This window comes from Anas acuta, chromosome 1 (genome assembly GCF_963932015.1).
Source record: "Anas acuta chromosome 1, bAnaAcu1.1, whole genome shotgun sequence".
In the NCBI taxonomy this organism is placed as follows: domain Eukaryota; kingdom Metazoa; phylum Chordata; class Aves; order Anseriformes; family Anatidae; genus Anas; species Anas acuta.
This window is the reverse complement of record NC_088979.1, coordinates 69,392,471-69,420,380: the sequence shown is the minus strand read 5'-3', so window position 1 is coordinate 69,420,380 and position 27,910 is coordinate 69,392,471. Positions and strand designations below refer to the sequence as shown.

General features: G+C 42.6%; 1 protein-coding gene and 1 long non-coding RNA gene across 4 annotated transcripts in view; one reads left to right on the top strand and one right to left on the bottom strand.

Moving 5' to 3' along the window:
• Positions 1–2,891: 2,891 nt before the first annotated feature.
• On the bottom strand, positions 2,892–4,971 carry LOC137856287 (uncharacterized). The gene is made up of 2 exons (XR_011096332.1): positions 4,672–4,971; positions 2,892–3,983 (listed from the first exon to the last, which is right to left on the bottom strand). It is a non-coding gene; the product is annotated as an uncharacterized lncRNA (long non-coding RNA).
• Positions 4,972–4,980: 9 nt separating this feature from the next.
• Positions 4,981–27,910, top strand: part of CYFIP1 (cytoplasmic FMR1 interacting protein 1) — a 63,123-nt gene continuing 40,193 nt past the window's right edge. For 2 of the 3 annotated variants that reach the window (XM_068681437.1, XM_068681454.1), the window contains exons 1-12: positions 4,981–5,141; positions 17,358–17,481; positions 17,666–17,755; positions 19,161–19,238; positions 20,132–20,233; positions 21,514–21,695; positions 23,010–23,106; positions 23,245–23,373; positions 24,682–24,786; positions 24,978–25,069; positions 26,371–26,488; positions 27,114–27,236. In XM_068681437.1, coding sequence (XP_068537538.1) covers positions 17,365–17,481; positions 17,666–17,755; positions 19,161–19,238; positions 20,132–20,233; positions 21,514–21,695; positions 23,010–23,106; positions 23,245–23,373; positions 24,682–24,786; positions 24,978–25,069; positions 26,371–26,488; positions 27,114–27,236 — 1,233 coding nt within the window. In that variant the 5' untranslated portion in view covers positions 4,981–5,141; positions 17,358–17,364. Of the gene's footprint in view, positions 5,142–12,942; positions 13,084–17,357; positions 17,482–17,665; positions 17,756–19,160; positions 19,239–20,131; positions 20,234–21,513; positions 21,696–23,009; positions 23,107–23,244; positions 23,374–24,681; positions 24,787–24,977; positions 25,070–26,370; positions 26,489–27,113; positions 27,237–27,910 lie in introns of those variants that run through there. The other variant, XM_068681446.1, reaches the window with a different exon arrangement.

Below are 27,910 nucleotides of genomic sequence, written 5' to 3'. Positions count from 1 at the left end.
GCTTTTCATAGACTTGCCTTGGCTAATACTAAGGAGATGTGGGGAAAAAAAAATCCTTCAGCCCTTCATGTTGATGAAGCAGTGATCCATAATAAATTCCTTTACAGCTCTTACTTACTTTGTAAGTGAAATGCTAGTGAAATATAGTGAAATTGCTGTTTAAACCAATTTCCTGCTAGGAAATTAACCGTGCGTTCTGTGGAGAGACCTCTGTGTACTTTGGAGGTGGGTGATACCTGCTCCTTATTGCTCAGCCAGCTTCCAGTGGTGACCTGCTCTTCTGTCATCATAAAAGCACAGTTTTGGGGGTATTTTAGCAATTTGCTCAAATTTCTGAGTAACGTTTTCTGGTTTCTGATTCTCACAGCAGTGCTGTTAACTTGGATCACATCCCATGTCCATTAGTTCTGGACATTGTTAACCTTGTTTCCAAATTCCTGCTTCTGTCAGTCACCTATGAATTGATTTGAGTCTTAAATTTTAGATCCTCCTCTTCGATGAGGAGACACAGTGTTCGAGTATGCCTTATTCGTACTTTTAGGATTTCGAGTACGCAATTGCAGAAATGTTAGAAAAACTACGCCTGATTTGTTGCACTTATGTTTAGATTTGAGGGGGTTCTGACGTAGTCTTTTGTTTTGTAAATGATTAAGTCTAACTAAGGAAAGCATAAAAAAAAAAAGGCAAAGCATCTGAAAACTGAAATTTCTACGTTCCTAAGGGGTATCTTCTAATTTGAAATTATATTTTAAAAGCCCACTAGGTGGCAGACTTCAAAATTTCAAGGGATTGTTTTTAGCAAGTTCTCTTTTTGAGCTGACGGTTGTTGCTTTCATAACATCAAAGGACTGTGTTTAAATAAGAAAAGCTATGTTCCATGACCTAAACATGAAGGCACAAGAAGGCCTGCTTGGGTTTTTGAAAAACGAAAATAAGCACTTGAGTGATGTACAAGGGAGAAGTGAACGGTTTTGTAAAGCAGCACGGATGTAGGTGGAATAGCAAGCATGGATTTGGGTCTTTAAAAATAAGGATTTGGCTAAATGGGATTAGGAAAGATTATAATATTCAAGGTATGGTGTTAAATCCGATATCGAAAGTGTCTGGAATAAAGCACACTGTTATCGGGTCCTGTCACAGTTGAATTTGTGCTTTATTTCGACATTTCTTTTTTCCTCTTTATCTTCTGGGTGCACTCTGTGAGAAGTTACAGCAAAGAGGCCCTTATCTGTCACAATACTTTTCTTCCTTCTCCTTTTATTTCTCGTGACCTTCTGTCATATCTAGGTCCCATTTTAGCACAGATTTTGTAAATTCTCTTAGTGCTTTCTCTGTTGTTTAATTTTAATAACCTTCTAATTATCCACTAGGTCCTTGAGGACCTTTGCTTGTGTCACATTACTGATATCAAGAAAGTTAGCAAGCAGTTGTGAATCCAAAGAGGCCAAGTGAGGGATTTGGGGCAGGGCTTGCATGATACAGCATGTGACCCAGAAACAGCAAACAGAATGTTTGTGTGTGTTAAAGCTAATAAGGGTGACAAAGTTGGATGTAGTGCTACTGTTCGTGTTATTTCCTGACACGGTGCGTAGCTGGAAGAACACAACTGTTGATCTGGGGAAGGCAACCTGTTATCATGTAATGCTCAATCCGTAACAGAGTGCCTCGTGCCTTGGTAGTAGTTTGTTAAAACAAAAATTTAATGCTTTTACAGAGATTATTGAAATCTTTTGGCGTGTTTTGAAAGATGAATTGAGTAGCAAATATGCCCTAGTCTTAGGGCAGGTTCTTGCTTTCTGAGATCTCTGCTCACTGATGTCTTTTGAGACAGTTGTTGCTTTCTGCTTGGTCTCTTCTGCTTGAACTCCCCAAGCGCTGTGCCTGTCTCCTCCTGAGAGGCTTGTGCTATGTGGTGTGGGAACATGGAGTATGTTCGTAGTCTTGCTCTGCTTCAAACTGTTGGCCATGTCTGACACAAAATGAAGTCTGTACTGACCTCTTGTGCCAAAAATCTCCATTTCTCTTGAGTATGGACAAGTGGCTGACGATTCGCCAGGTGTGTGGATTTATTTCATTGATTTTCAGACAACTTTGTAGTTTTGCATGATGTCCTATCTTGGGGTCGTCATGGCCATTGCCCATCTTGGCTTCATAAAAACCTTTCTGTGTTCAATCACGACGGTTTCCTGTGCTGTCTGTCTTCCTTTCCAAGGAGGAAGAGATCTCTGTGGGCTCAGCTGATGAAAACTGAATGGATGGATGGATATGCTGTTGAGCTTAATTTTGTTGAGCTAGAATATCCAATGGAAAGGTGGAGAACTGGAGAATATGTAAGCATTTTAAACATATGTAGGCAGGACCCCAGAGCTCCTGTCAGACCTCCTCGTTCACATGGAACAGAAGCCTTCTGTAGATTCCTGTGGGCTCCCACAGAAGATTTTCTTTCTCAGACCTTGCATAAATACTGTAAAGCCCAAAGACAGGAATTCAAAACAAAACGAAACCAGCTAGAATTCAGGAAATAGACTCGTGGGTGTCTGTGGCTAGCATAGTGCTTTGAACGAAGGCTTCTGCTAATGTACAGAGAATTGGATTAAGTTTGTTACTAACTAATATCTGTTGTTCATCTGATGTAGGTGTAAGGTATGCAAGTTGTCAGGAACGTAATGCATTGGTGTTATCGATCTCAGCAAAGATAGCTAGCAAATAGGGGTTAAATACCAGGTTTAGATAAATTCCAGCCAAGTTAGGGCTGTTTGAGATCTCAGTTCTGGCCGCTGGCATCATAAAACACAGACCTATCTTCCAGTGGGCAGGTGACCAGGTGAAAGCTAGGTATATGTAGATAAACATGGCTTTGGCCAGGCCCAGAAGGCCCTCATTCATGTAGCAAGGATAAGAAGGACAGATGCTGTAAAGGGAGAAGCTGGTCATGAGGACCCACTGAACCCCTTAAGCACTGCAGACAGTTCTTCATTAAGTTGCGTGAAAGTGGAAAGGGCAGGGAGGCACGGAGGCAACCCGGAATTAAATCAGGCAGCTGGAATGCTCCGATATGGGCTCCTCTATAACAATTCTGGTAAGCTTGCCTCATAATACATGAGGACATATGCATCCAGATGGTAAGATGGGATTGTCCTTTAGTTCCATTATCAGAAAATAGAAAAGCAACACAAATCCAGGTATGCAGAAAAGCTGTATCATCATCAGTTATCATCGGTATGTTTTACCTCATGGATAGGCATAAACTTGGGTATGGAAATGTCAATAAACAGCGGATTGCTCCAGTAGTGGGGAAGCATCTCCTGGGCTGACTCAGTGACTCGAGAAGGAGCATGGGAAGACCCGGGGCTCAGCCGATCCTTAGGGTAAGTTGTTATTGCTAGGACAGTGTGGTGCCTCCTGGCAGTGTCTTGCTTTCATGCAAAGCAGCCACTCCTGGCACCAGGTGACTTTGGCAGGTAACACTTCTGGGAGCTGCAGCGGCAGTCTTGCCCAGGAGCACTGAGTGACACCCATTTGGGGGCAAGCCACAGTTGATCGGAGCTCACTGGGACCTTGTAGCTTCGGAGCAAGTTCCACGTCTAGAAACATTGCCCTTCAAGTCTCCCTTGCTGGTCTCTAGTGGCTTGGGAACTGGGGTCTCAATGCTGATGCAGACCAAGTGGCTGCATTAAGACAAATCTGTTGTCAGTTTGCACTCACCCAGGACACGGAAACTAAACCAATCCTGCATTATAAAGGTGAGTTGTTCTTTAACAACTTTAACTTCTATTTTAACAACATTGCCCCAAGAGTAGTTTGTAGAAGAGGGTGCAGTATCAGCCAGAAACAAGCATCTCGCTCTCGTCATCTTCTACAGTTTTCACTGTCCTGGTTTTAGGCTGATCAGGAACTGTGACAGGTGAAATTCATTCATTCGGTGTATGCACTCAGAGTACATCAGGGAAACATCCAGGCAGAGAAGCAGCAGCAGCCCCATCCTAGAAAAGAAACTTGCACAGATTAACAGACAAGCGCTGAATGCAGTACTGGAAAAAATAAGACTCTGGAGATATGGCAGTAACACGGTGAAATGGGAACAATAACGTTTTGAAATGATGCGTAATTTCTCCACAAACTGTTGGAATTCATGATGATGTGGAATAATGTGATAAGACGGTACTCAAAGTAATGATAATTACGGGATTTAGCAACTTATTCCCACTTTCTGAAGGCTGTCTTGTAGATATAGCAAAAAAAAGAAAAAAAGAAAAAAAAAAAAGAAAAAAAAAGGCTGTTTAAGGAAACTTAGTACAGGGGTAACTCATTTGGAGGAAAAAAAAATCAAGTAAAGGAATAATTTTGAGGAAAACTCAAACTTGTTTGGAAGTTTCCAAGCTCTACTTTGTCAGTAACCTGTATGTGTGTCCTCCGGTGGATTGTACCTGCCATAAATTAGAGCAATTTTGACAAGCTTTAACGAGGCAGTTTCATGTCGTGGTAGAGCATACGTGTTCATGGGATGAATCTTAAAGAACCAGAGCTTGAAATGGGAGAAGGTGAAACGGAAAAAAATGTAAGGAGCCTTTAAAATGAGCAACTCCCTGGTGCGTTTTACAGAAAAATACAGCAGCCGTGGCGTCTCGGCCGGGACGAGGGCTGTATGCGGGCACCACCCAGAGGAAATACCTTCAGGGGGTTTCCTGGTGCCTCCCCTCTGTCTTTCGGCTTAGATCCTTGACCCTTATTGCCAAACTGAAGGAAAATAAATAAACCCAGGCGTTAATTTTCCACACGGGGGGGTGGCACTGGGGGGCTGGGGCTGCCCCCGGCTCTCCCTTGGCGTGCGGCCCCGAGGCGGGCGCTGCCTTTTGGCGTGTTAAACCCAACAAAAACCCCAACCCCCGCCCTCCTCTCGTCAGGGGGAGGCCGAACCGGAGGGCTGGGGAGGGAAAAAGCTCGGTGGCGGCGGGACGAGGAGGAGGAGGAGGAGCTGGAGCGGCAGGAAGGGTGTTTCCCTGCGCCGCTCCAGCTCCCGGTGACTCAGGCAGGAAACTCCCAGCCCGGCGCGGCCCAGGAGCGGAGCCACCCGCCCCGAGTCCCCTCCCGGAGCCCCCCGGAGCCGGGCCGGGACCCCCGGAGCCGGCAGCGCCCAGCGGGTGAGAGCCGGGGGGCGGCGGAGCCCGCCCGGGCTGCGGGGCTCGGAGCGGGGGGGGCCCGGCCCCGGCTGCGGGCCCCGGCGGCGCCGCCTCAGGCGCGGCCTCGCCCCCTGCCCGGCGTAGGGGCGGCGGGCGGTGACCTCGTTTGGGGGCTTTTTTGTCTCGTTTTGGGGTTGTTTCTCGTAGCTCGGGTGGCTGCAAGCTGGCCTGTCTCTCGTTTGGCGTCAAAAGTCCTAATGCTCGCTTCAGCAACCGCGACCCGTCGGCTGGTACCGCAGGGGTTGCTTGGGTTTTGCTTTCTGGGCTGTCCCCCAGCGGGTTGGTGACAAAAACAAAAAAAAAGGTGTACAAATTCACCCTGCATCAAGGTGGCGGTCCCGTGGGTCTGCAGGCATTGAGCAGGGCTTTTGGGGAAGTCGAGCTTTATCCAGTTAAATGAGCGATGTTTCAGCGAAACCCGTGGTGTGAGGGGGTAGCAGGGTGGTGGGTGAATCCACGGACATCGTGTACATGGCTGGGATGTGTTTCCGACAGATAAGGGCTGAAACATTTCATCCCTTGGAGTCTTTCCTTCAGCCCCTGAGGTATCCCTCTAGCTCCTCAGTGGCTCTGTGAAGTCTCTGCCCCCTCGGTGAGCCCTCGCTGCCTTGCTGGCTCATTCCCGTGCCACCCCACGGTAGGTCCGAGTGGCATTTAGACATGTAGATTGGTATTTATGCTACCGGGAAGTCGTCTGGGAGTCTGCCCCGAGTGGAGGAAAGCTGCCTGGAAGGGTTTCTCCTTAATTACACGGCCCTGCTGCTGTAAGCCAGGGAAGAGGCAAAGCGTATGTTAGGCTCTGCAACGAGCAGGGTCCTTATTGCGTTCCCCTCCTTTGTCACAACTGTATTAACTTACCAAAAACTTCCCCGTGTGGTGTCCCTGCTCGGCAATTTTTTCAGAGTGGGGCTTCTAATAATACCCTAAGATAACTTTTTGTTTTCCGGCTTATGCTGGTATCAGTATGTGTACAAACTGCCTTACGCACAGGCTGAGTCTGCACACTCTGTGCTCACAAAGGTTCTTGCTTCGTGGTTTTATCCAACTCCTGCTTTCTGCCCTTTCAAAAACTCTTTTTGTTTCTTTCCTCCTGACCTAACATAACAGACTTCTCAGCATTCCCAAACAACTGGCCCGTGAAGCCTGGCTGGTGCAGGCAGCCGGTGTTTCTGTGGCTGCCCAGAAGGAGGAGGAGGAGGAGATATTCGGAAACAGCCTGCACAATATCGGGGTGCAGCAGTATCAAAGCTTGCTTGAGGAGATGTGCAGTTCATTTTCTTTTTCCTTTAAAGGATAATGTTGCTGGGTAAGACTGCATTGTTTGCAGACCTGGGGTTTGGTCAGCTCCTGTTCAGGGTGATGATGAGGAGAGTGGAGCAGTGTTTGAGATGTGTTCAGACCTCTGCTAACTGAGGTCTGGATATTGTGTTAACTATTAAGGGGATTTGAATTGTGATTTTTTTTTTTTTTAAATCCACCTTATGAGAAAGGGAACATTCCACAAACAATCCATAGTCTTTGTTTCTTAACTCCTGAATGCCTGCTTGACTTACAAAAAATTGTAATTCTTTAGTGTACAGTGTACATATGCTATCTAAAGCATTTGTTAACAAAATCCTTGTTTTTTCAGTTTGCTTTAGGTAGAAATCTGCCCCTAGGGTTGAACCCACAATCTCTCTTGACCAACTACAGAGACCTTAAAGTATAATTAATAGATAGCTGTTCCAGCTGCATGATTATATTAGATGTTTGTCTCATATGCGGCTTAATTTTGTTTAATGCTTTCTTTATTCCCTCTGGGAGAGAGGTATCTTGGAAGGTGACTAGTCCCTGAGAGCAGGTGCCATGATCTTTTCATAACTTGTTTCTCAGAATCAGCAGACTTTATTTTGTTCTTTGCTTTTTCTTGAAAGACTTCTGAGACATTCAGATCAAGGCTTGTTTAAAGAGTGGGGACTTCAGAGCAGTTGTACTGGATCTACAAAGTTACATAAGATGGAACAAAAATCCCTTACAAAGCTCCTTTTTGTGGATTCAGCCAGAAAGCTGCTAGAATCGCTTGCAGTGTTACAGAAGAGAAAATTAATTTTAGGATAATTTCCACATGCATTTATGTATGAGTCAAGACAATCCCATTTTACAGTCATTGCTCCGTGTTCTCGGGGCGAAGTCTTAATGTGGTTCCTTCACTGTACCAACAAGTAAAAGTAAACTTTAATGTTGGGCAGTGTGCTGTACTGTAGTGAATCAGAAGTCAAGATGTGACCGACTTGGCTTCTCTTGAAACAGCGGCAGGGAGAGTTTCTGAATTCTTGTCTATATATTTTTAAACAGCTGTAGCTACTATGGCAAGCCCCAGCTCAAGAAGCAAATATTCATGACCTGCATTAAAGGCTTGTTTCTGTAGGGGTTTTGCAGGAGCTTGACACAAACTGAGCACAAACGGCTGGCGAAGTGGTTTGGATGGATCCGTGTGTGCACATGGGAATGTGATTCATGGAACTGCTTCTGAGCTCCCCCTTGGACGTGCTCTCGATTAGATCACTTGGTTATCTGAAAGCGAGAAGTAAACAGAAGAGGCTTGGAAACTTCTGATATCCAGAATGTAAAACTTGTTACGAGTGGGCTCTGGTAGACTCTCTTCTCAGGAGGGGTGTGAGAGGAGGAAAGGTGGACGTGATGGTCCTCCAGCTGGGCAGCTGCTCCTGGGTCCTGCAGGCACCTTGCTGGGAGAGGTGCCCTGGCACAGCTTAAAGTGAATACCCGTGAATAAGCCTCTCAAAGGAGTGGTTTCTGCAGGTCTTGTTTTCGGGGGTGTTGGTCAGGAGGTGATAAAATGACCAAACATTTTTTTAAAGCCAAGAATGACTCAATTGGAGCATAAAATGCCTTTTCCCCTCCCCTTCCTCCACCCAAAGGCGTCTTAATATTTTAGAGAAGGTGCGGACTTACGCTTTTTAGATGACTGTTTCTACAAATGGTCAGCAGGGGTGAGTCTCTGTAATGCTCTTATGAATGCATACATTATAAAGCATAAGAAAAATAAACAGTGCTGGATGTTTTAGAAAAAAACAAAACAACTAAACACCTGTTTTTCAAAGCTAGCACTATGTTAGGACATAGAGAAGGCTCTTGGGAGACCTCACTGTGGCCTTCCAGTACCTAAAGGGGGCCTGCAAGAAGGGTGGGGAGGGACTCTGTCAGGGAGTGGAGTGATAGGACAAGGGGGAATGGCTTTGAACTAAGAGGAGATTTAGATTAGACATAAAGAAGAAGTTCTTCACCCAGAGGGTGGTGAGGCACTGGCACAGGCTGCCCAGAGAAGCTGTGGATACCCCATCCCTGGAGGTGTTCAAAGCCAGGCTGGATGGGGCTTTGGGCAACCTGGGCTGGTGGGAGGTGTCCCTGCCCATGGTGGGGGGTTGGAACTGGGTGGTCTGTAAGGCCCCTTCCAACCCAAACCATTCTGTGATTCTCTGACATGAGTCTTAAGAATTGATGTATGAGGTAGTGATTCTGGAAGCTGTGTCTGGAAAATGACTTGAAAAGATGCACCCCCCTCTCCCTGGAGGAAAACAATGTTTTCTTCCCCACCCTGGCCCCTGATCTTGTGAAACCAAAGCATGGTTCAAGACCTTACATACTTTGTTTAACAAGAAGGGTTGTGTTAGTGCGTGGACCGAAACAGAAAGACTCCAGGCTTGGTCCCTGTGGGTCATTTCCCTCACCTGTAGCATGGCAGCCTGGTGCTCTACCCACCAACATACCTGCTGCTTTCAGTGTGTGTGTGCAGGTGGAGCCTCTTGTGATTAAATAACAGCACTGTGTTGTCTTCCCTCTAAAAAGGATAACTCACCAAGCCCGTGTGGAAGAGGCAGTGCATAAGCAACGTGTGCCAGCAGCCTTTCCACAGGACGCGTTTGTGGTGCTGTGTCTGAGGAACGCACCCCCGCTTTCTCCTCTTCTTTCTGGGATCACGGTGGTTCTTGCTGTTTTCTTCCTTGTTCCTTGCAGAATCCTTGCACTGGGAATCTTCTCCTTGCTAAGAAATGAGGGGGCTTTTCACAGCTGCTGAGCATGCCCTAAGTTGAGTGCTTCAGTGCTTAGCTGCTGTGCTGGGTTTGAGGCATTCCCAAAGCAACGCCGAGCAGCGTTGGCTCCTAACACATCTGCGTGGCAGAGCAGGGGCTGGTTTCCAGAGCTCCTGCAGCAGCAGGAGGAATCTGAAACACCAGTGTGGGAAACGTGCACGTCGAGGGTGGCTGCAGGAGATCAGCAAAATGCCCAACGCAGCAAAACATGAGGAGAAGATCAGACCAACAGGGGAGGAGTGAGCTGCGTGAGGGGAAAAGCACATGAAAAAGGGAAGGGGAGTTAGCCAAGAAGCAATCAAAACAAAGAACTGGAAGTCAAAGGACAGCAAAACCTAAGCTGCGCTTGTAGCATCAGAGAGTGTTAAAGGGGCGAGGGAAATGAGTGCAGCAGAACCCAACCTAGAGTTGGGGGATAGTCAGAGCTTCAGCTTCCTTCTGTCCTGAGGAGAGGCCAAGTACCGCAGAAAGGTTTTTCATATTTGCATAAGTTTTAAGATTCATGTGTTTTTTAATGTTGTATTCACGCAGAATATAAATTCAGCTTGGTAAGAATTAACAAGCAAATCAACACAAGCCACCTGGCCCCACCAGTAGTGGGTACATATATTTTTTATTATTGTTATTTTGAAACAAAGGGGCTAGTATTTTGGGCTTGAGGCTTAGTTACACAGATAAACCAACCCAAGGAGAAGGCCTGTGAATTCCTGCAGTGCGAGTGCCGTTGCAGAGCAGACAGACCCTCCCTCCTTGTCCGCGTGCGTGGGATTCCTTCCGAGCGAGGAACTGCTGGGCTGGGCCCCTGCCGTGCCACCATGGATTTACAAACAAAACGGGCAGCAGTGAGCAGAATCAGGCTCCTGTTTTTGAAGTGTGTGAGTTGCGCTGTGTGGGGCTATCACTCAACCCTAAGTTTGATCATCAGGATGTTGCTGGGCTGTAAGAACGTGGCAGGAGGCTGGTAGCCCTGGAGGAGGGGGGGCGCCTGCAATTCCTCCACGAGCGTGACTGATTCTCAGCTGCTTGCTGCTCCGTGTGTCAGCCAGCCGCTTCATCTCAGTCACCGCGGTGTTGGCAGCAGCGTCCTGCTGCCCTTGGTGGTGCTGTGGGCAGGGAGGGACGGCCCTGAGTCACGGCAGCGTGGCTTTTGGGTTCCACGCACGGAGCTGTGGCCGCTTCCCCGAGCATCTGGCACCGCACCGAGTTCAGCATTACTGTTATGTGACCGTTCTTCTAGGGTTTGCTGTGCTGCTGGGGTAGGATAATTCAGTCTTTTTTAATTTATTTATTTTTTATTTTCCTTTTTACACTTCCTGAGCCTTTTTTACTCCAAATGCAGGCTTCGTGAAAGCTTAACTGCCCGTCAGATCTGTTGCTGAAAGGACTGTCAGCCGCTGTTTGCTTCCTTCTGTCCCTTACTTTAATAAGGTGGGTCAGGAAATGATGTGAAAGGACTTTTTCTTTGCTCCCTCAGCTTATACAAATCTGTTGCTTAGGAACGAAGAGGAGCTCCAATCCTGAAAAAAAAGCACCCAAACCCATCCTGCATGAATCCCCTTCGCAAAGAGGCAGATCCTGCCATCAGAGCACTGAAAAAGAGCATTCAGACGGGACAGGTCCAGCATATTGCTGTTCTCTGAAGCAGTTTAGTTATCAGCTTGTTAAAATCGCTTCTGCTCAGCCTGAGCCGATAGATCCGCAGTTGAGCAGCTGCTGGTTTTGAAGCTTATTTAAGACCAAATAAAACTAAAAGTGAAATTTTGAAAGAGATCTTGGAAGTTGGAAAGAAAAGTGAGCATCACAGTTGTTGCTGTACTGTTCTTGGAAAGGAAGATCAGTTCCTTTCATTAGCTCTTGCCTTCATAAGGGCCTGTTGTGTTCGGTCTCCTGGTTTATCTTGAGCTGGAACACTACGAGGAATATTGAATCAATTCATCTTCATAGAAAAATGACCCAATCGATTTTCTGCGAGCCAATATCATGGAAGAATGGCACAAGGGAACAGAAGAAATGAGAAAAATGTTGCGTTGCTATAGGGATAGAGCTGAACGTCTGCTGTGCAGAGCCAGCCTGTTCCTGTGGGAATGCTGTCACTGATTCCTATGGAGATCCCTGAGGTCCCAGTTCATTAGATCTTTCGCTTGTCTTTTTAAGTTTATCCCTATTTTAATTCCTCTCCTACTGTGGATGGTCTGCTTGAATACCTTTGTGCCTCTTTTTTTTGAAGGATATGCTTCTTTTCCCCTTCCTTAGCTGCTGCACTTAGAATTATCTGAATTTTATCATCATATCCTGCCCTGTGAAATAGATTAAGCTTTGGCTTATTTACTTCTTTAAGCCTATTTTTAAAAATCAAAACAACTCGTGCAAAGGCATTTCAATTCACAGATTGCACTGCAATCATAATTTTCAGTATCCATGCTAGGCTTAGTTTAAGACTCCTGGTTTAATTTGAAATTCAAAGATGCTTTTGGAGACTTAGGAAAGAAAAGAGCCAGTGTCAAAGGAAGTGCTGTTTAAAGTGCAGACAGACTTCCTCTTTGTCTTATTTTGAGCCTGGGAACATGCACAAGCACTTGGAGCTGCAGTGCATCTGTTCAAAAACAAAATGAAAAAATGTGTCCAGTGGGCTGCAGAAAGGCACAGGGAATCCCCTCCCAGCACCTGCCTGCAGTCAAATACAGCACTGTTCTCCTCTGTGAAATCATAAAAATTTCTAGAGCTTCTGTTATCCAGCAGTTTTTTGATAAGTCATTTATAGCCACCCTTAATTATCTCAGGCTTGGGCATGATTCTTCTTCATTTTTTTTTTGGATAAGAAATAGTTTTTTGGGGTTTTAAGGAAGTTTTTATTAATATCACTTCCTTTTTTAAATGCATTTGTAGATTTCACAGCTGTCAGGCTGAAGTATAACTGTATTTTTGATGGATTCATGCTTGCTTTAAAAGTTCATGTGTGCTCAGAACTCGTGGTTAAATGAAAACACATACTTTTTTTTTTTTTTTTGAGATGAGTCTTTAAGATACTGGCGTAGATACAGATGAATCCTTGTGGTCTGACTTGCATTGTGTGTAAAGCCATGCAAGCAGAGATCCAGGCACGTTACTACATCTGCAACAATTCCTGGAGCTTGTGGTTTCAGTAGAAACCAGGAGCCAGAAAGTGCACAGAGAGAAGAGAGAAGCACATCGACCTCTGGGTGCTCTGGCAACCTTGTTAAACCGGGAGGAAAAACCTCAGGCAGAAGTGAAAAAGATAGAGTGCATCTTTTGCAGCTCTCTAGCACAACCATCCCCCTGATGCCACGTGAAGCTGCAGCTCGCTGAGTGTGTGCAGGCAGCCTGTAAGTTTTGACCAGGCGTGGAGGTGGTGCTGACCCCCTGCTCGTCACAAGTCCTGTGCTGCACACTCTGATCTTACCCAACAAAGATTTTCATCAAGTACTTTTAGTGGAGAAGGGCTTTATTCTTCATCTGTATGCAGGTCACCAAGCCCAGTTCTGAGGTTCAACTTTTCGTGTTGACAATCAGTGTCCTTCCGAAGTTCAGATGGATTGATCCTGAAGGCCATTAGAGGCTGTTTCTGGGGGAAGTCTTGCCCAAGTGTTTGTGGCAGAAGCTTAAAAGGAACTGCTTGGTCATTTCTGCACTTGCAAGGAGGTCTCAAAGCCTACAGTTACTTAAGTTCATTTGCTTTACCCTTTTTTAAGACTTAGTTGCCAGCTACAAGTTACATCTTCTGCATCTGGGGTGCTGTTGCTGACGTGTTTAAGAGCTATCTCCTGTCATCTGCCAACATCTTCCTGTTTTAGGTATTTATAGACTATTTGTGAATTATCTCCTGATCTTCTGCTTGATAAATAATTTGACTCGCATAACTCTGTCACTGGCAGAAATTTTAAAAATTCAACAGTGGTGTTTTTGTGTGTGTGTATTTTTTTTTTTTCTTTTTCTCCTGCCTCCTTAAGTCATTAGGATTTTTTTTTTTTTAAAACTTTGAGCTTGCAAGTGAAATTGTATTACAGCAGTCCTCATTTTTTTCATAGTGATTCTGGAGTTAATGCACTTTTCTCCATGCTCTAATTTCTTAGTCTTTACTTTCTATACTTTTTATTTTTTTTTATTTTCTTCTGGTAACTTCTAATTAGTTGTTGCTGTTCAAAAGACATAAGCAGGAGGAAATTATGGGAAGATTATATATGTATCTTTTTGTATTCCAAATAGTTTGAAACCTCAGAAGGGCCTAAAGAACAAGCTGAAAGATGCATGCCGGGCATTTTCTGATATGCTTGGAATTAATCTTTTGCTATTACGTTATTCTGTAGGGATGGAGATGTGGAAGAGCTTTATTGATTGCTGTTAGGATTGACCCTCATCTTTAAAAACCAGAGAGCGATGCTGAGCAGGGCACTGTGTGCAATGCCATTCCATGACTGTGAGCAATGTACGGAATGCTGACACTTAAATAGATCAGCAAACCTTCTGTCTGAATATGATGCTGAATAATAAGCAAGTTCCTAAGTTAGATCAAAATGTAAGTAATGCTGAAGGAGCTTCAAGGTCTGGTGTCTTTCCTTGTTTTGTTTTTCTTGTGGACCAAATGTCACGGAGACAGCACAATATGCTCTGCAGCATAAGCTTTTCTGGGCAGGTCAGGCTGGTGCTCGTCTCCTCCAGAAATGAAAAAGAAGAAAATTCAAGCTAGTCAGTGACCTTGCACTAGCATATACAAAGTTTCCCTAAAAAAAAAAAAAAAAAAAAACAACTGTGAATGATGCTTCTGACCGTTGGACATGATGGGACTTCACACTGTAAGACAATCTTGCCTGTGCAGGAGACAGGGATTTTTGTGTGCTGGCTTTGAAATCCACAAAAAGATGCTGGGAATCGGCCCAGACGCTGCTGTCTCAGTTAGGATGCTGAGTGTGCTCATCAAACACCAGCATTGAGCTAACCAGCATGTAGGGGTGTGGGAGTCCCTCTCCTGGAGGGAGGATGAAAGGTAATGAGTGTTTGTTTTTAATAAGTTGTGTACTTCTAGGAAAACATGTTCCTGGAATGCTTTGTCTTCAGTGCTGTAATGCTGGTTGTGATGCAAAGATAATAAAAAGGGGAAAAAAAAATCAAAAGTAATTCACACATTGTCTCCTCAGGTAGGTGTAAACCTCAGGTAGGTGTAAAGCTGAAAACACAGCATCACAGGAAAGTAGTAGGAAATAAACCTCGCAGCCTGGGCAAATTGACTCTGATATGATTATCAGAGTAACTACGGTGTTTTAATTTGTTCTCATTTAGGTAAACTCCTAATCAGACTGGCTTATGATTTTTTAAGGAGGTCTTTTGAAGTTTCTTATGTTCTTCTGCCAGAAGGGAGTCTGCTAAAATGCTGGTGCTGCTGCCCAGTAATTTCACCTGTAACTTCACTCGAACTGAATGAGTCCCAAGGAAGCAAAACCATCCAGTTTTGTGTCTTGGGAATTTCAGTTTCCTTAATTTAATTTTCCTGATACTTGAGGGGGGGGGCGGGGGAAACCAAAACCTCTTTTTGCCAGCCATTCGTGTTTGTACATCAGAAATAACTGTTGTCTTTTGGAGCTGGTTTTATTAACATCAGCAAAAAAGGAAGGGGGGGAAAGCAACCTTGAAGAAAATCTTTGCTGCCCAGGTGGCAGGGCTTGTGCATCAGGAGCTTTTGCTCCTGCCCTTCTCGCTGCTCTCAGGCCTCTACTGCTCGGTCCCAGGGGCAGAGGACGAGCAGAGCTGGGCCCTGGCCACGTCTGCATATGTGTCAGAGCTGGGCAGGAAGGGGCTTCTTCCTCTTTCACGTCTTGCTAGATAATTGAATTAAAAAGCGGGGAACTGGCATGCTGAAATGGCTTGGTCAGCCCAACACCAGGCATGTGGATCAAAGTTACCAAATGAGGCCGTGAGCGACCTTAAAACAGGGCTTTTGTAACAGTCTGCACGCAATTAGTTACGTTCTCCTGGGCCCAGAAATGCTGATTTATCTTTGTGAAATCATGCCGAAGGGCTTGGAAAAAGCGTGCCATCCTGTATTTCTTCTCACAGGCCATGGGCAGCAGGAAGCCGTGTTTCCCTGCCTCACGCGTCCCTCCTGCTGACAGGGGTTCAGTGGGTGTGTGCTGTGAAATGGGTGGTGGCACTGTGAGTGAGAAGGGATTTGGGTTTTGCTTGTATGTATATCCTTGGCTCTCTTCTGTGCTGGGGAACTGGGGTGTGTTTGAGGAGGAGGAGCACGGAGGGGCTGAGGCTGTGGGGGCCCTCTGGAGGCCACCAGGCCCCAGCCCTGCCCCAGCAGGGCCACCCAGCGCAGGCTGCCCAGGCCCATCTCCAGGCGGCTTTTGGAGATCCCCAAGGAGGAGACCCCACAGCCTCTCTGGGCAGCCTGTGCCAGGGCTCCTCACCCGCACAGCACAGGAGTGCTCCTGGGGCTCAGGGGGAGCCTCCTGGTTGTGCACAGGGCCTCCTGTCCTAGCACTGGGCACCTCTGACAAGAGCCTGGCTCCATCTTCTTTGCACCCTTCTTTCAGGTGTTTGTGGACACTGATGAGATCCCCTGAACCTCCTCTTCCCCAGCTCTCTCAGCCTGCTCATAGGAGAAGGGCTCCAGTCTCTTGCTCATCTTGGTGGCCCAGTGCTGGACTCTTTCCAGTATGTCCATGTCCCTCTTGTACTGGGGGACCTGGAACTGGACACAGTGCTCCAAGCATCCTTACTAGTGCTGGGGAAGATGTTTGGGCTGGGGAAGGGCGCTTTGTCACTTTTCTTCCGTGAAGCGCCAACTCCCCTTTATGTGGTTAAGTGGAGTAGCTTTTAGCTTGAAATGGGGAACCCTTATTTCTCTCTGGGTTTTGAGTATGGGTGGAGGAGGTTTTCATAGCGGTTTGTGGCTGTTCACCTGTCCCATGCCGCAGCACAGGAGGGAGCTGGGCAAGTGGGGATTTCTGCTCTGATAGTGAGTCTGTGGGGAGGAGAAGTTTCATGTATGAAGGAGCCTCTCAGTTAAGCTATCGCAGGTAAAGTGTGTTGGCTTTTATTTTAGCTAAAGCTTGATCTATAGATACTCAGAACAAAAATATTAAAATAACGTTTATTTGTGGTGCTCTGACTTCTTAGCAACTCTCATCCATTTCCTTCAGGCTGAAACTGTTAAGAGTTCAACCTCCTCACTGGACTTGTGCCCATACATAAAGCTTTTTTTGACATTTGATTATTTATCAGAGGGAAGATGCCGTGTGTTTTTACCTGCCCCTCATTGGGAATAACCATGGTGGCTGTGAAGGAGCTCAAGCTGGGTGTGGGATGGTGTTGGGCAAGCGTCCCAGGGCAGCTCTGCCAGCAAGCACTCCTGTCAGTCCAGTCCTTCATCATTTTTCAGCAGGGATTGCCGACTGCGTGATATGGATGCTGCTTATTTATTTACATGTATTTTAATGAAACCTCACGTGCTCGGGCTTGAAGCACAGCTGGAGCCATGGTTTCAAGAAGCAAAAGGCTTGCAGATCTTTCTGATGGTAGCTGTTTGAATTTGTTGGCAAGCTCTCTCCATATGTGGTTTGTTGGTTTTGCAGCTACAGCTTCGGATGCAGGTTGGTCTCTGAGGGCAGGTAGCTTATCTGTTCTGAGCGTTTCCTTCCTTTTGCTTTGGTTTCTCTTTTTGCTTTTTTTTTGGTGGCGGTGGTCTGTTTGTTTATTTACAGATTGTCCTTACGTGTCCTTGTGGTTAGGTTTGAGGGCAGTACTTCTCTTCTGTGCATTGGAGGCCATTTTTTCCTCTGTTTTTGCTGCGTTTCTGGTGTGCAGCAGTGGGGAAGGAGAAACGTTTCTCAGATCATAAAACGAGGAGGTTGTCAGTCCTAAAAGTCTTTTTTAAACTTGAATACTAAAACCAACTGAGTTTTGATTTTACTATTTCCCTTCCATTATGGTGTCTAGGACATGTCTTTATTGATGGGAAACTGCATATTTCCCCCAACAGCAGGAGTTCCCTGCTCTTTGCTACATGTACGTGCAGGTATATACGTGTGTATATATATATATATATTTGTTTTGTTTTAAACCACAGGTGCAAAATGACTGCCCAAGTAACACTGGAGGATGCCTTGTCCAATGTGGATCTCTTGGAAGAATTACCACTGCCAGATCAGCAACCATGTATTGAACCCCCACCATCATCTCTGCTTTACCAGGTCTGTTGTCATTGCCTGTTGTCAGGAGAAAATAGTTTTGTGGATCTTTTGCAGAAGTGTGCACTCTTAAAAAGCAAACAAATGAACAAAACAGCAACCAAAAAAAACCAAACATGTTCATATTTACAATATATATAAATTCTTTTCCCCACCAAGGATTTGATTCTGTCTTTTTTCTCTGCAGCCAAACTTCAACACTAACTTTGAAGACAGAAATGCATTTGTCACTGGTATTGCAAGATACATTGAGCAAGCTACAGTCCACTCTAGCATGGTAAGTAGTTGTTCAGATACGTACTTTTTCTTTTACCTGGAATAAAAAAAGAAGAACATTCCTCTTGCGTTTCATTATTGTGGTCACAAAAAACAGGAATCCAGGTTACCTACAACACTCTGAGGAGGCAATAAGATGAAAAAGCATGTGGCATTTCTTTTTGTACGTGTACTTCTTGATAATTTTAGAATTTACTTTTTTCTTGATCAACCAACATTGCTCAAAAGTTTGATGCTTTTGCTGTGCATTTTCCCAGTGTTCTGAGGTGAATTAGTTGTGTTTACAGCTGTTGTAACTTAAATGAAAAATTAAAAATTTCCATCCTCCCAAATTTCTTCTGCTTCTGTGTCGGGTTAGTGGTGTTCAAGGGCTTTGTTGGCTTCTTCGCTCTAGAGTGTATGCATTAGTGGTTTATTGGTGTCCTTTTGGATAAGGTCTTCTGTGGTGAGTGTATATGTTAGTGGTTTATTGGCGTGCTTTTGGATAAGTTCTTCTGTGGTTTTTAACAGTTCCACAATAGAAGATAAGACTTAATACGAGCAGCACCATCTCTGCTGACAGTATTGCTATTGTGGGATACAAAAGAACTTATAGGTTGCAAACATTCGTCTGTACTGAACTCTCAGTTGTTTCATGTACTTTTGAAAAATGAGGAAAAATACGTCTTGTAATTCTAGAAGCCAGTTCACAAACTGTGGAATGGATACATTAAACACCTGATTACATGCTACTGAAAATTATGTAAATTTACACTAGTCTGCCTTTAAAATTACCTGGTGACTCCTTACCCATCTTTTGATTGTGTTTGTATGTTGTCAGTCCTCTTCCTGGACATGTAAATTAAGATACTGCTTTGCATGTGCTGATTCTTCCAACCTTGAACGTTCTACCTGCAGTCCCCAGCTTTTATTTATAAATCACAGTGTCTTTAATTTTGGGAAGAACAAAGCCAAAGATAATTTGATTTGGTGTGATTCTTATCAGTAAGTAGGTGTAATTGCTGCAGTTGTCAACTAGTGATCTCATAGGTGTGTGCTGGCTTACGTGGTATGAAGATTTTCTCAGAATTAGGTTGGATGCTAAAACGTGACTGAAAATAGATGGATTTTTTTTTAATCTGTTGGTTTATATGCAAGCTGGATTTCTATAACTGATTAATTCAAATATCTTTATTTCAGTGGTATAGACAGCTCTGATGCATGTAATGTGCTGGCTGCACCTATTTATTATGGTCATGCTATTTTACATACACGTAGCATGACGTATCATTCAGTTTGTAATATGCATGTGTTTGTACGTATACATCCCAATAAGAGAAATAGGTTTGTTTGGAATGATGGCAGACAGGTGGATTTAATCCTTTTGTTTTACAATGCTTAATTATTACGGAATGTCTTTCTTACAGAATGAAATGCTAGAAGAGGGTCAGGAATATGCTGTCATGTTATACACATGGAGAAGCTGCTCAAGAGCCATTCCACAGGTAAAAAAAGATCAAAACTGAACTGTCCTGCAGGATGCGAACTTCTGTCTTGTTTTGAATACAATTTTTTAACAAGCTCTGAAACTTATTGTGCTCCTGAATTCAGACTCCTGAGTTAGCATGCTGGCCATGCCATAGAATAGTGTCTTTTATCACTTGGGAAACAGTTAGCCTTTTTGTTTTTTTTTCCAAATATTTAAATTCAGAACAGGTTTAACATGTGATATAGCAAGTAATAATTAACATTGAGGTTATGCGTTTAGGTTTGTAGATATCCTAGGTAGGTAGTCATTTTCTAAATGTCAGAACTATGCAGTGTTTTCTTGATCTGTATACGAAAACAAACCTGTGCGAATAGATGACAAGTCTATAAGCAGCCTCAGGTATCTGGGAATGGTTGTGCAGGCAGGGAGTGGGAAGAATGTTAAGATAGATCAGAAGACTGAACAAAATTATAACCGTGCAGTTGACAACAGCATGCTTTTTAAGGAATGTGTAATGCAATTATTTTTGCACTGAAATGCAAGGTTTATTCCATAGTTTAAATATTTAGAGTGGAAATCAGGTAATCTGTTTTATCTTTTAGTTCTGGCCCTATTTTAGTGCATGACTGAGCAAATGGGATAATAATGTGGAAAGAATATTGTTCTTACCATACAGAAGTGTTTGAAAACTGTCTGAAAAATTATTTGCTGTGAGGTATTAGAAAAATCTTTTTTTTTTTCTTTAAACATGCGCTGAATCTTACATAACAATCACAAAATTACCAAGCCCAGCAACTTATGCCTCTTCAGAATGATAATACGTTTTCTCAAGTTGTTGTTTGGATTCTTGTTTTGTGAGACTTTGTCAGGGAAAGCTGTAAGTCTAACAATCTCTTTAATTGTCTTCAGGTCAAGTGCAACGAACAGCCTAACAGAGTAGAAATTTATGAGAAAACAGTGGAAGTTCTGGAACCAGAAGTCACAAAACTGATGAATTTTATGTATTTTCAGGTAAAAGGAACGGAAACAAAGTTCGTTAGTATGCTTCTATGTTTATAGTCCTGTTTGGTATGGTTAATAGTATGTGCTCAGATACTCAACCTAATCATTATACGTTTTGGGGAAAAAAAAGTGTCATAGAAGGATAGCATGTCTAATGCCTGTCTTAAAAACTTTAGGCAATCCTGAAAGCGTAAGACCTTCAGCATAAAATAGAAGGTAATTGCTTGTGGTCCCTGCCCAGCACATGGGGATAGCTCTAGCACTTCAGGAGGAAAGGAAATAGAAATAGAATACATTTCACATGCATCCATAAGAGTGTTGCAGCACAGGAATCGTTTGTTGGGGAGCGAGGGATCCACAAATTTGGACATCATAGCACCTGGTACAGCTTTACTACAAATTTCTGTAGCAGAGGCAAGCTAACCCAGTTTTTCTGACCTGCCAGCTACGCAAACTCAACGTGGACTGGAGAATAGGCATCTGTCTTTCTTTCTCCTCCCATGCTGGCAGCGTGCCATTTTGTTCAATGGACTGAGGCTGTTTCCAGGCAGTGTTCTGAGGCAGCCAGAGCAGTTAGAGCCTGCAAGCCCCAGAGCATGTAGGAAGAGGAGAATGAATGCAATGTGACATTTCCTGTCACCTTCCTGAACTGGTGGATCTTACTGACTACAAACAGTCTCATTTCATTCAAGATTGTTGCCCTAAACTAAGAACAGATTCCTCTTTACATTTGAAGCTTTTGTCTCTTCGTACTTTCAATCTCCATCTCAAACGGCCCTAATGTGCACTTGGAAATAAGCCCTCAACCATGTGCAAGGATGTTTGTGCAAATTGGCATGTAGTACTGCTAATCACTGATGTTTTTTTTAAGAGAATGTGCCTACAATCTGCCTTCTAATGCATATATATTTCCTCACTAAAGAATATGAAATCACATGTTTCAAAGGGATTTCAAAATTGTGTGACTTCAGTTTGCGAAGAGTATTTCCCATTGTGCCAGGCAAGTTCTGTGGCTGAAATCACTTGTGACACTTGTGCGTACAGGTGGAACTGGAAAGCTTGTGCTGTTGCCTTGTTGGCCTTGCATGCTTTAAACAGTTTTCTGCTTCAGTGGTGCTTTTCACTGGACCCTGTAGATGTACCAAAAGTGGTCTGTTGTGACAGTGAAAGAGCCTGCATAGAGGGGAAGACAGACAGGTGTCAGATCTCTACTTGTGTGATAAAACTTTGTTTTCCTGGAAGCATCATGGCTTTTACTCCCTGACTACTCTTTTTTTTCCCCCCATTAGCGAAATGCAATTGAACGGTTTTGCGGGGAAGTGAGACGCTTGTGCCACGCAGAAAGGAGAAAAGACTTTGTCTCTGAAGCCTATCTGATCACACTGGGCAAATTTATCAACATGTTTGCAGTTTTAGATGAGCTTAAAAACATGAAGTGCAGCGTGAAGAACGACCATTCGGCCTACAAGCGGTAAGCTGAAATGAGCAGGGCCAGGGTTTCTGCTGCTGGGAGGCAGACCTCCCACGAGATGGCAGCAGTTGTTCCTTTTTTGGACAGAATTCTCTTCAAATGTAGTCCCTTCACAGGTAAAACAGATAAACTTTAAAATAGAGGTACAACGACTGCAGCTAAGCAGTTGAGTAAATCTCCTTCCTTTCTGCTGTTCTTCAAGCAACAGACGGTTCTTCTGTCTTTTAATGTAAAACTATGAAATGCTTCTGTCTTGGTGAACACTGAATGTATTGAATATGCATTGCTCAGTGCAGCTTTTCTTTTCAAGTTTCAGAGAAAACTGACTTTCTGGTCACTTGTGCTATTTTTGGCATCCAGTTTTGATATTTGTTAGCTGAGAGTTGTTCTTAAGACATCTCGGCATTGCTGTTAAGAGGTTGTGGCTGCGGGTGTAGCAGGAAGGGGAGGAGGGCAGAGTATCAGCTGCTGAGTGTTCTGCTGGGGCAGCCAGAAGATAGCAGTTAGCTTTTGTTGGACGCAGTGGTCAGGGCAGCAGGGGAAGATAGGCTATCTTTACGCCAGCTCTAGCATCTGTGGTCTTTCATATAGAAAAGCATTCAAACAACTAGTCAATTTTATCTATGCTGATCCACTTATGTGAGGTTTATTTATTTATTTGCCTCTACCAGTAAGTGCCATTTGTAGTAGTTGTGTCTGGAGACCTCTTAAACTTACTTGGTTTGCCTTTTTTTCTTTGGAAGCATGATGTTGGAGGATAAATTCTGGTTTTGGAAGGCTGCATTTTCCTGGGTTGTTATGTGTCTTGGATCTCCAGAGTTATTGCCACCTGCATCAGTTGAGAAATTCACCAAATAGTTTTCAGTTTGGGTTGAGTTGGGTCTTTTAACTAGGATGCAGTGGGGCATTTGGGATTGAAAAACAGTTAATTCAGGGTATGTTTTATCTGTATATCTCTCATAGGGAACTTTCACCTTTCTTTCCAGCTGTTTTCTTAAAAAGCCTTCCCTGTTTGGTAGAATAGGCTCTTGGCACAGCTTTGTAGCATCCATAGCCAGTGTTTGGTTAATGCATTTTTATAATGGCCATGTCTCTCAGGTTCTCTTTTGGCTTGATTCAGGAGTTTTGAGGTGGGAGATGCACTGATGGTATTGCCATTACACTGACAGTTACAGGTTTGTTGACAACTTACAGTTCCACTGACTGTCTGGTAGATACGAGGGTAATTGGGTTTCAATTAAGATGGGATAAACTTGCTTACAAGCAGTGCCACTGAAGGGAAATGCTGTTTTTGTTTTTCTTTTGTTTACAAAGAGCTGCTCAGTTCCTACGGAAAATGGCAGATCCTCAGTCCATCCAAGAATCCCAGAATCTCTCCATGTTCCTTGCTAACCACAACAAGATAACACAAGTAAGTTCAAATTGTCTTTTTTGCAAAATACTGAATGCTTTACAGAACCATTACAATCCTTTTAATTTGGTAGTAATCATTGATCCTGTGGTAGTGTAACTCTTTGACTAATGCTTTTTTCTTTTTTTTTTTTTCCAGTCTTTACAGCAGCAGTTGGAAGTGATTGTTGGCTACGAAGAACTGCTTGCAGATATTGTGAATTTGTGTGTGGACTACTACGAAAACAAAATGTATCTAACACCTAGCGAGAAACATATGCTTTTGAAAGTAGGTTTCTTTTCAGTACAAGCTTAAAGAAAGGTTGAAGCAGGACGTAAATTGAATTCTTGTTGTTTTTTTCTTCCATTTGCCAGAATCAGCTGAAATGAGTTACTCAAATGATTCCTGTTTTTCAATTCTGATGTCTTTTTTTTTTGTTTTTAATATCACATGCTTATCTATTTAGAAAGTTTCTAATCCATTTTTGTTCTTCATAAATTGAAGTTAACCCAACTAAATGGTAGCTTTGCTAGGAAACTAATTCTATTGAATGGTGTTAACACTTCGTAACAACAACAGAAAGGAACTACTACATTTTATTTTTAGATATGTGGCGTATTTGTATAAAAGGTTTTTGGAGGTGACACTGTATATCAAAGCTTTCAGGGAACAGGCAGCTTAAAATTAAGGTTAGTAAGGAGACAAATTTAGTTAGATGGAATGTGCACGTGTAATAGGAGAGTGCTGGGCAATATGTAGCGAGGTCAGTATTACCAGCAACATGTACTGACGGTAAAAGAAAAGGTGTAGATTAAAAATTGAGAATTTGTTTAAGGACAAATATTTTGAATCACTTCGGTGTTTAACTTTTAAAAAACTCAATTTATTGTGACCATACTGAAGCACACAAATAGAATGTTTGCATTCTGTCTGTAGAAATATTTGGCATCTTTCATATTTAGGCCTTTTGTTCAGTAAATGTGTGCATTGAACAGGCTAAGTTTCTAATGCTTGGCTCTTGTAAGTACTCAATTGCAGGTTTACATTAATGAGTGATTTGGACAAAATACAAATAGTTGGTTTTTTTTGGATGCTTCTGAGCTCTTGTGCGTATAATTCAGAGAGATGCTGACGGCCATAAAAAAGGAACAGCTCGGATATGTTAGTCCTAAACTTCTATTAGATATCTGTTTGCACATACAGAATTTTAATAAAATGGAAGAGGAAAAAATGGTGTGTTAAAATAGCTGGGCTCTAGTTTTTTTTTGTTGTTGTTTTTGTTTTGTTTTGGTAAGCCTTTTACAAATAAGAAACATCATTTAAGGATAATGAATCAGGCTAATAATAATGTTGAAACTATTAATACCATAAAAGAACTCTACCCAATGTGTGAATTTTAATTTTGGTTTTGTATCAAAGTTTGTTTTTCCTGAGAAGGAAGCTTGAAAATATCTTCTGTTTAAAGGGGAGTGGTTGTTTCAGGACTCTGTATTTTGAACTTTTTTTTTTTAATGATATGAAGAACAATCTTACTGCAGCATGTTTTTACCCCTGACATCCTTTTGCAGAGAATTTATCTTTTTTTTTTTTTTCCAGGTTATGGGCTTTGGATTGTACCTGATGGATGGAAGTGTCAGTAACATCTATAAGCTGGATGCAAAGAAAAGGATCAATTTAGCCAAGATAGACAAGTTCTTTAAGGTTGGTTAAGAGAGAATTTCATAATGTGTAATTTTAAAGGTAACTGTCTTGCATTTTAGATGTGCACGCATTTTTATATAATTAAAAAAAAAACACTTTGCACTTTCATGTGGGTAAATAACGATTTCCTTTCACTAAGATTTGTGTTTAATCGTTTATTCAATCTGATTTTTTCTATTCCCTGCGTACAGCAATTGCAGGTTGTCCCACTCTTTGGTGACATGCAGATTGAACTTGCAAGATACATTAAGACCAGTGCCCATTATGAGGAAAATAAATCCAGGTAAGGGGGAGAGGGAAACAAAGAGGGGAGTGTCTGGGGGCTGGGGATAGTAAGATCCCAGTAGGGTATATTTATATAATCACCTGGTAACCTGTGGTCATTACTCTAACAGGATTTTCACCTTTGTTTACTTTTTGTTTTGGATATTTCACAATTAATGTACTTCACATAGTAAATGCAATTGAAAGGACAGGTTATTTAATGACCTTTCTATGCTGGTGAACTCATTCTTGCATCTGTGACGTTGCTTATCACCTGGGTTGGAGGAAATACATTTTATCTTACACTAATATAATTTTTATTTTTTCCTTTAAATGTGAAACTTTCTTTAAAAGAAATGAAGGATTATACTAAGCAAGGTGAGCAGTAGTGCATGGGAAAATAGGCATGTATATATTGTATATGGAGCAGCAACTTAGCTTGTGTCCTTTTTTTTTTTTTTTTTTTTTTTTTTTTGCTAGGAGTGCAACACAGCAAAACAGCTGGGGAATGCAGCCAATTTTTATAGAAATGGTTCCATGGTTTATAGTTACTGCTTTGTTTTTAGTGGACGTTTCTGTGTTCCTCTGAGACCTTCCCTCTATGCAGTTATGTAAATTTAGAATGTAGTGCTTTGCATTTTAATTCCTGCAGAAAAAAAAAACATGTAACCTGCATGTAATTGCTAAGAGAAAATCAAGAGTAGCGAGCCTACTGAGCTACTAAAAGTGTGAGGCTACTTAACATGACACTCTTGGTAGCATGTCTTTTGTGTCCCTCTTGATAACATGTTATTAGTATTTAGTAATACATTTTTTTTTTTTTTGCTTGGGAGCATACTATAGGCTCTTCTTCATTAAACATGAATAAAGAAAAATATTCTGATACATTCTAAATGTATCTCATGGCCTTTACTTGTCCCTCTGCCCTGCCTTTCAGTCCTTTTCGGTCCTGTTCATAAGTGTATGCTCTTGAAGAGAAATGGTGGTTTGTATTTCACAGTAGCAGCCTTCAAAACCAACCAACCAAACAAAAAAAACACCACCACCAAATCACACACAAGAACAACAAAACAAAAACACCACAACAAACAAGCTTGGAAGAAGTGCTTTGAACTCAGAAAGGCAATCCATCACTAATTTGCCATGTGCAGGGTCGGAGGTAGAGGTGAGAGGAGAGGAAAGGCCTCAAATGGAGGAGAAGGAGGATTAAAAAAATAAAAAATTACGTGTTTTCATTGTTTCTTTTTAGTATCAGTTGTACTTTTTATTGCCTAAACTGATTTAGGTGTGTTTTTTTTTTTTTTTTGTCTTCTGGAACAGATGGACATGCACGTCTTCCAGCAGCAGTCCCCAGTACAATATATGTGAGCAGATGATCCAAATCAGAGAAGACCATATGCGTTTCATATCAGAACTGGCTCGTTACAGCAACAGTGAGGTGGGTGGGATTAGAGCTATTTGTGCAGACTTTACGTGACTAATTAGCAGCTATTGTTAAATGTCTGAAGACAAGGCTAGTAACTTTTGTGTGATATTTGCACTAAAATTTAAAATGTTATCCTCTGATACTATCTGCAACGTTCTTCTGCCTATATATATATGAATATCCCAGAAATGTTTTGCATGTCTCTTTTGGAATAGGTTGTCAAGCTCTTACTCCAAATGTGTGCTCATAAGGCATTGAATAAAGTTAAAAGTTAAGCAATTAGATAAAAAGAAGTGAACATATACACACACACATATATATACACACATATGCATGTTTAAAATACATTGTATAAGGTTCATATATTTATATATATAAATAGAATTTATCTGCTTGCTGTCATGAATTCATCTGCAACAATGTGATTGGGAGTACCAGTGGCTTCTACCTCTTGACCAGAATCTGTGAAATTTGGCTAGGTAATTCTCTAGAAGAAAAAGGTGATATTAATATCCTGTATGCAGGTGTTGATACGTGACACTGTTTTAATGCTTAAAAGAAATCCGGTTAGAATATTGACTACGGAAGCTGGACACAGCATGTTCTAAAGCTTTTTGTTTGTTTAACGTTGTTCTAGGTGGTGACTGGTTCTGGTCGACAGGAAGCTCAGAAAACAGATGCAGAGTATCGGAAGCTCTTTGATCTCTCTCTCCAAGGCTTGCAGCTTCTCTCTCAATGGAGCGCACATGTCATGGAAGTGGTATGTTTTCTGGGGAATAAAAGCAGATTAAAAAATAGTCTGTTTGGAGATCTTGGAGAGGTTTTGCTTTAACAGAACAAAAAAATACACGTTGTGTTTTTTTCACTTACTTCCTCTTTTTGCTCTTCCTTCACTTCTTTTTTCCTTCTGCTCCAAACCATGTTCTCAGAGAAAGGCAGCAAATAAGTTCTCAAAGGCTAGGAGTAATGTTGCAGCTTTGAAGATCCAATAGCCTGTACAATCTCATATGCTGCATATAACTTCTTATATTTAATGGACAGGTGATCACCTGTGAGCGTTGGCCAGATGCTTTTGTGTTGCTTTTGACATATGTTTTGTAGACTGACTTCATTTTTCTAAAACCTGCACCAAAGCATAACCTAGAAATGGTTGAAACAGATGACATGTTGTATGAGAGAAGCCAGACTTTCTCCTGTTTGTTTCTGATGTCTGAGGGAGTGTCAAGTACTGCATGAATCAAGTGGACATATCCAGAGACTCAACTTTCTTTCTGTTCATTATTTCTAACTGCCTCTTTCGAAAGTTGTACTTTCAAAAATTAGTTGTACTAATTTATGTTATTATTTAGATCACTAGTGTATTTTATGGTGAAAACCTATTTCTCCCTCTGTCCTTCTTAAGAGATGTTCCTGTCATCTGTTTCTGGCCTCTGC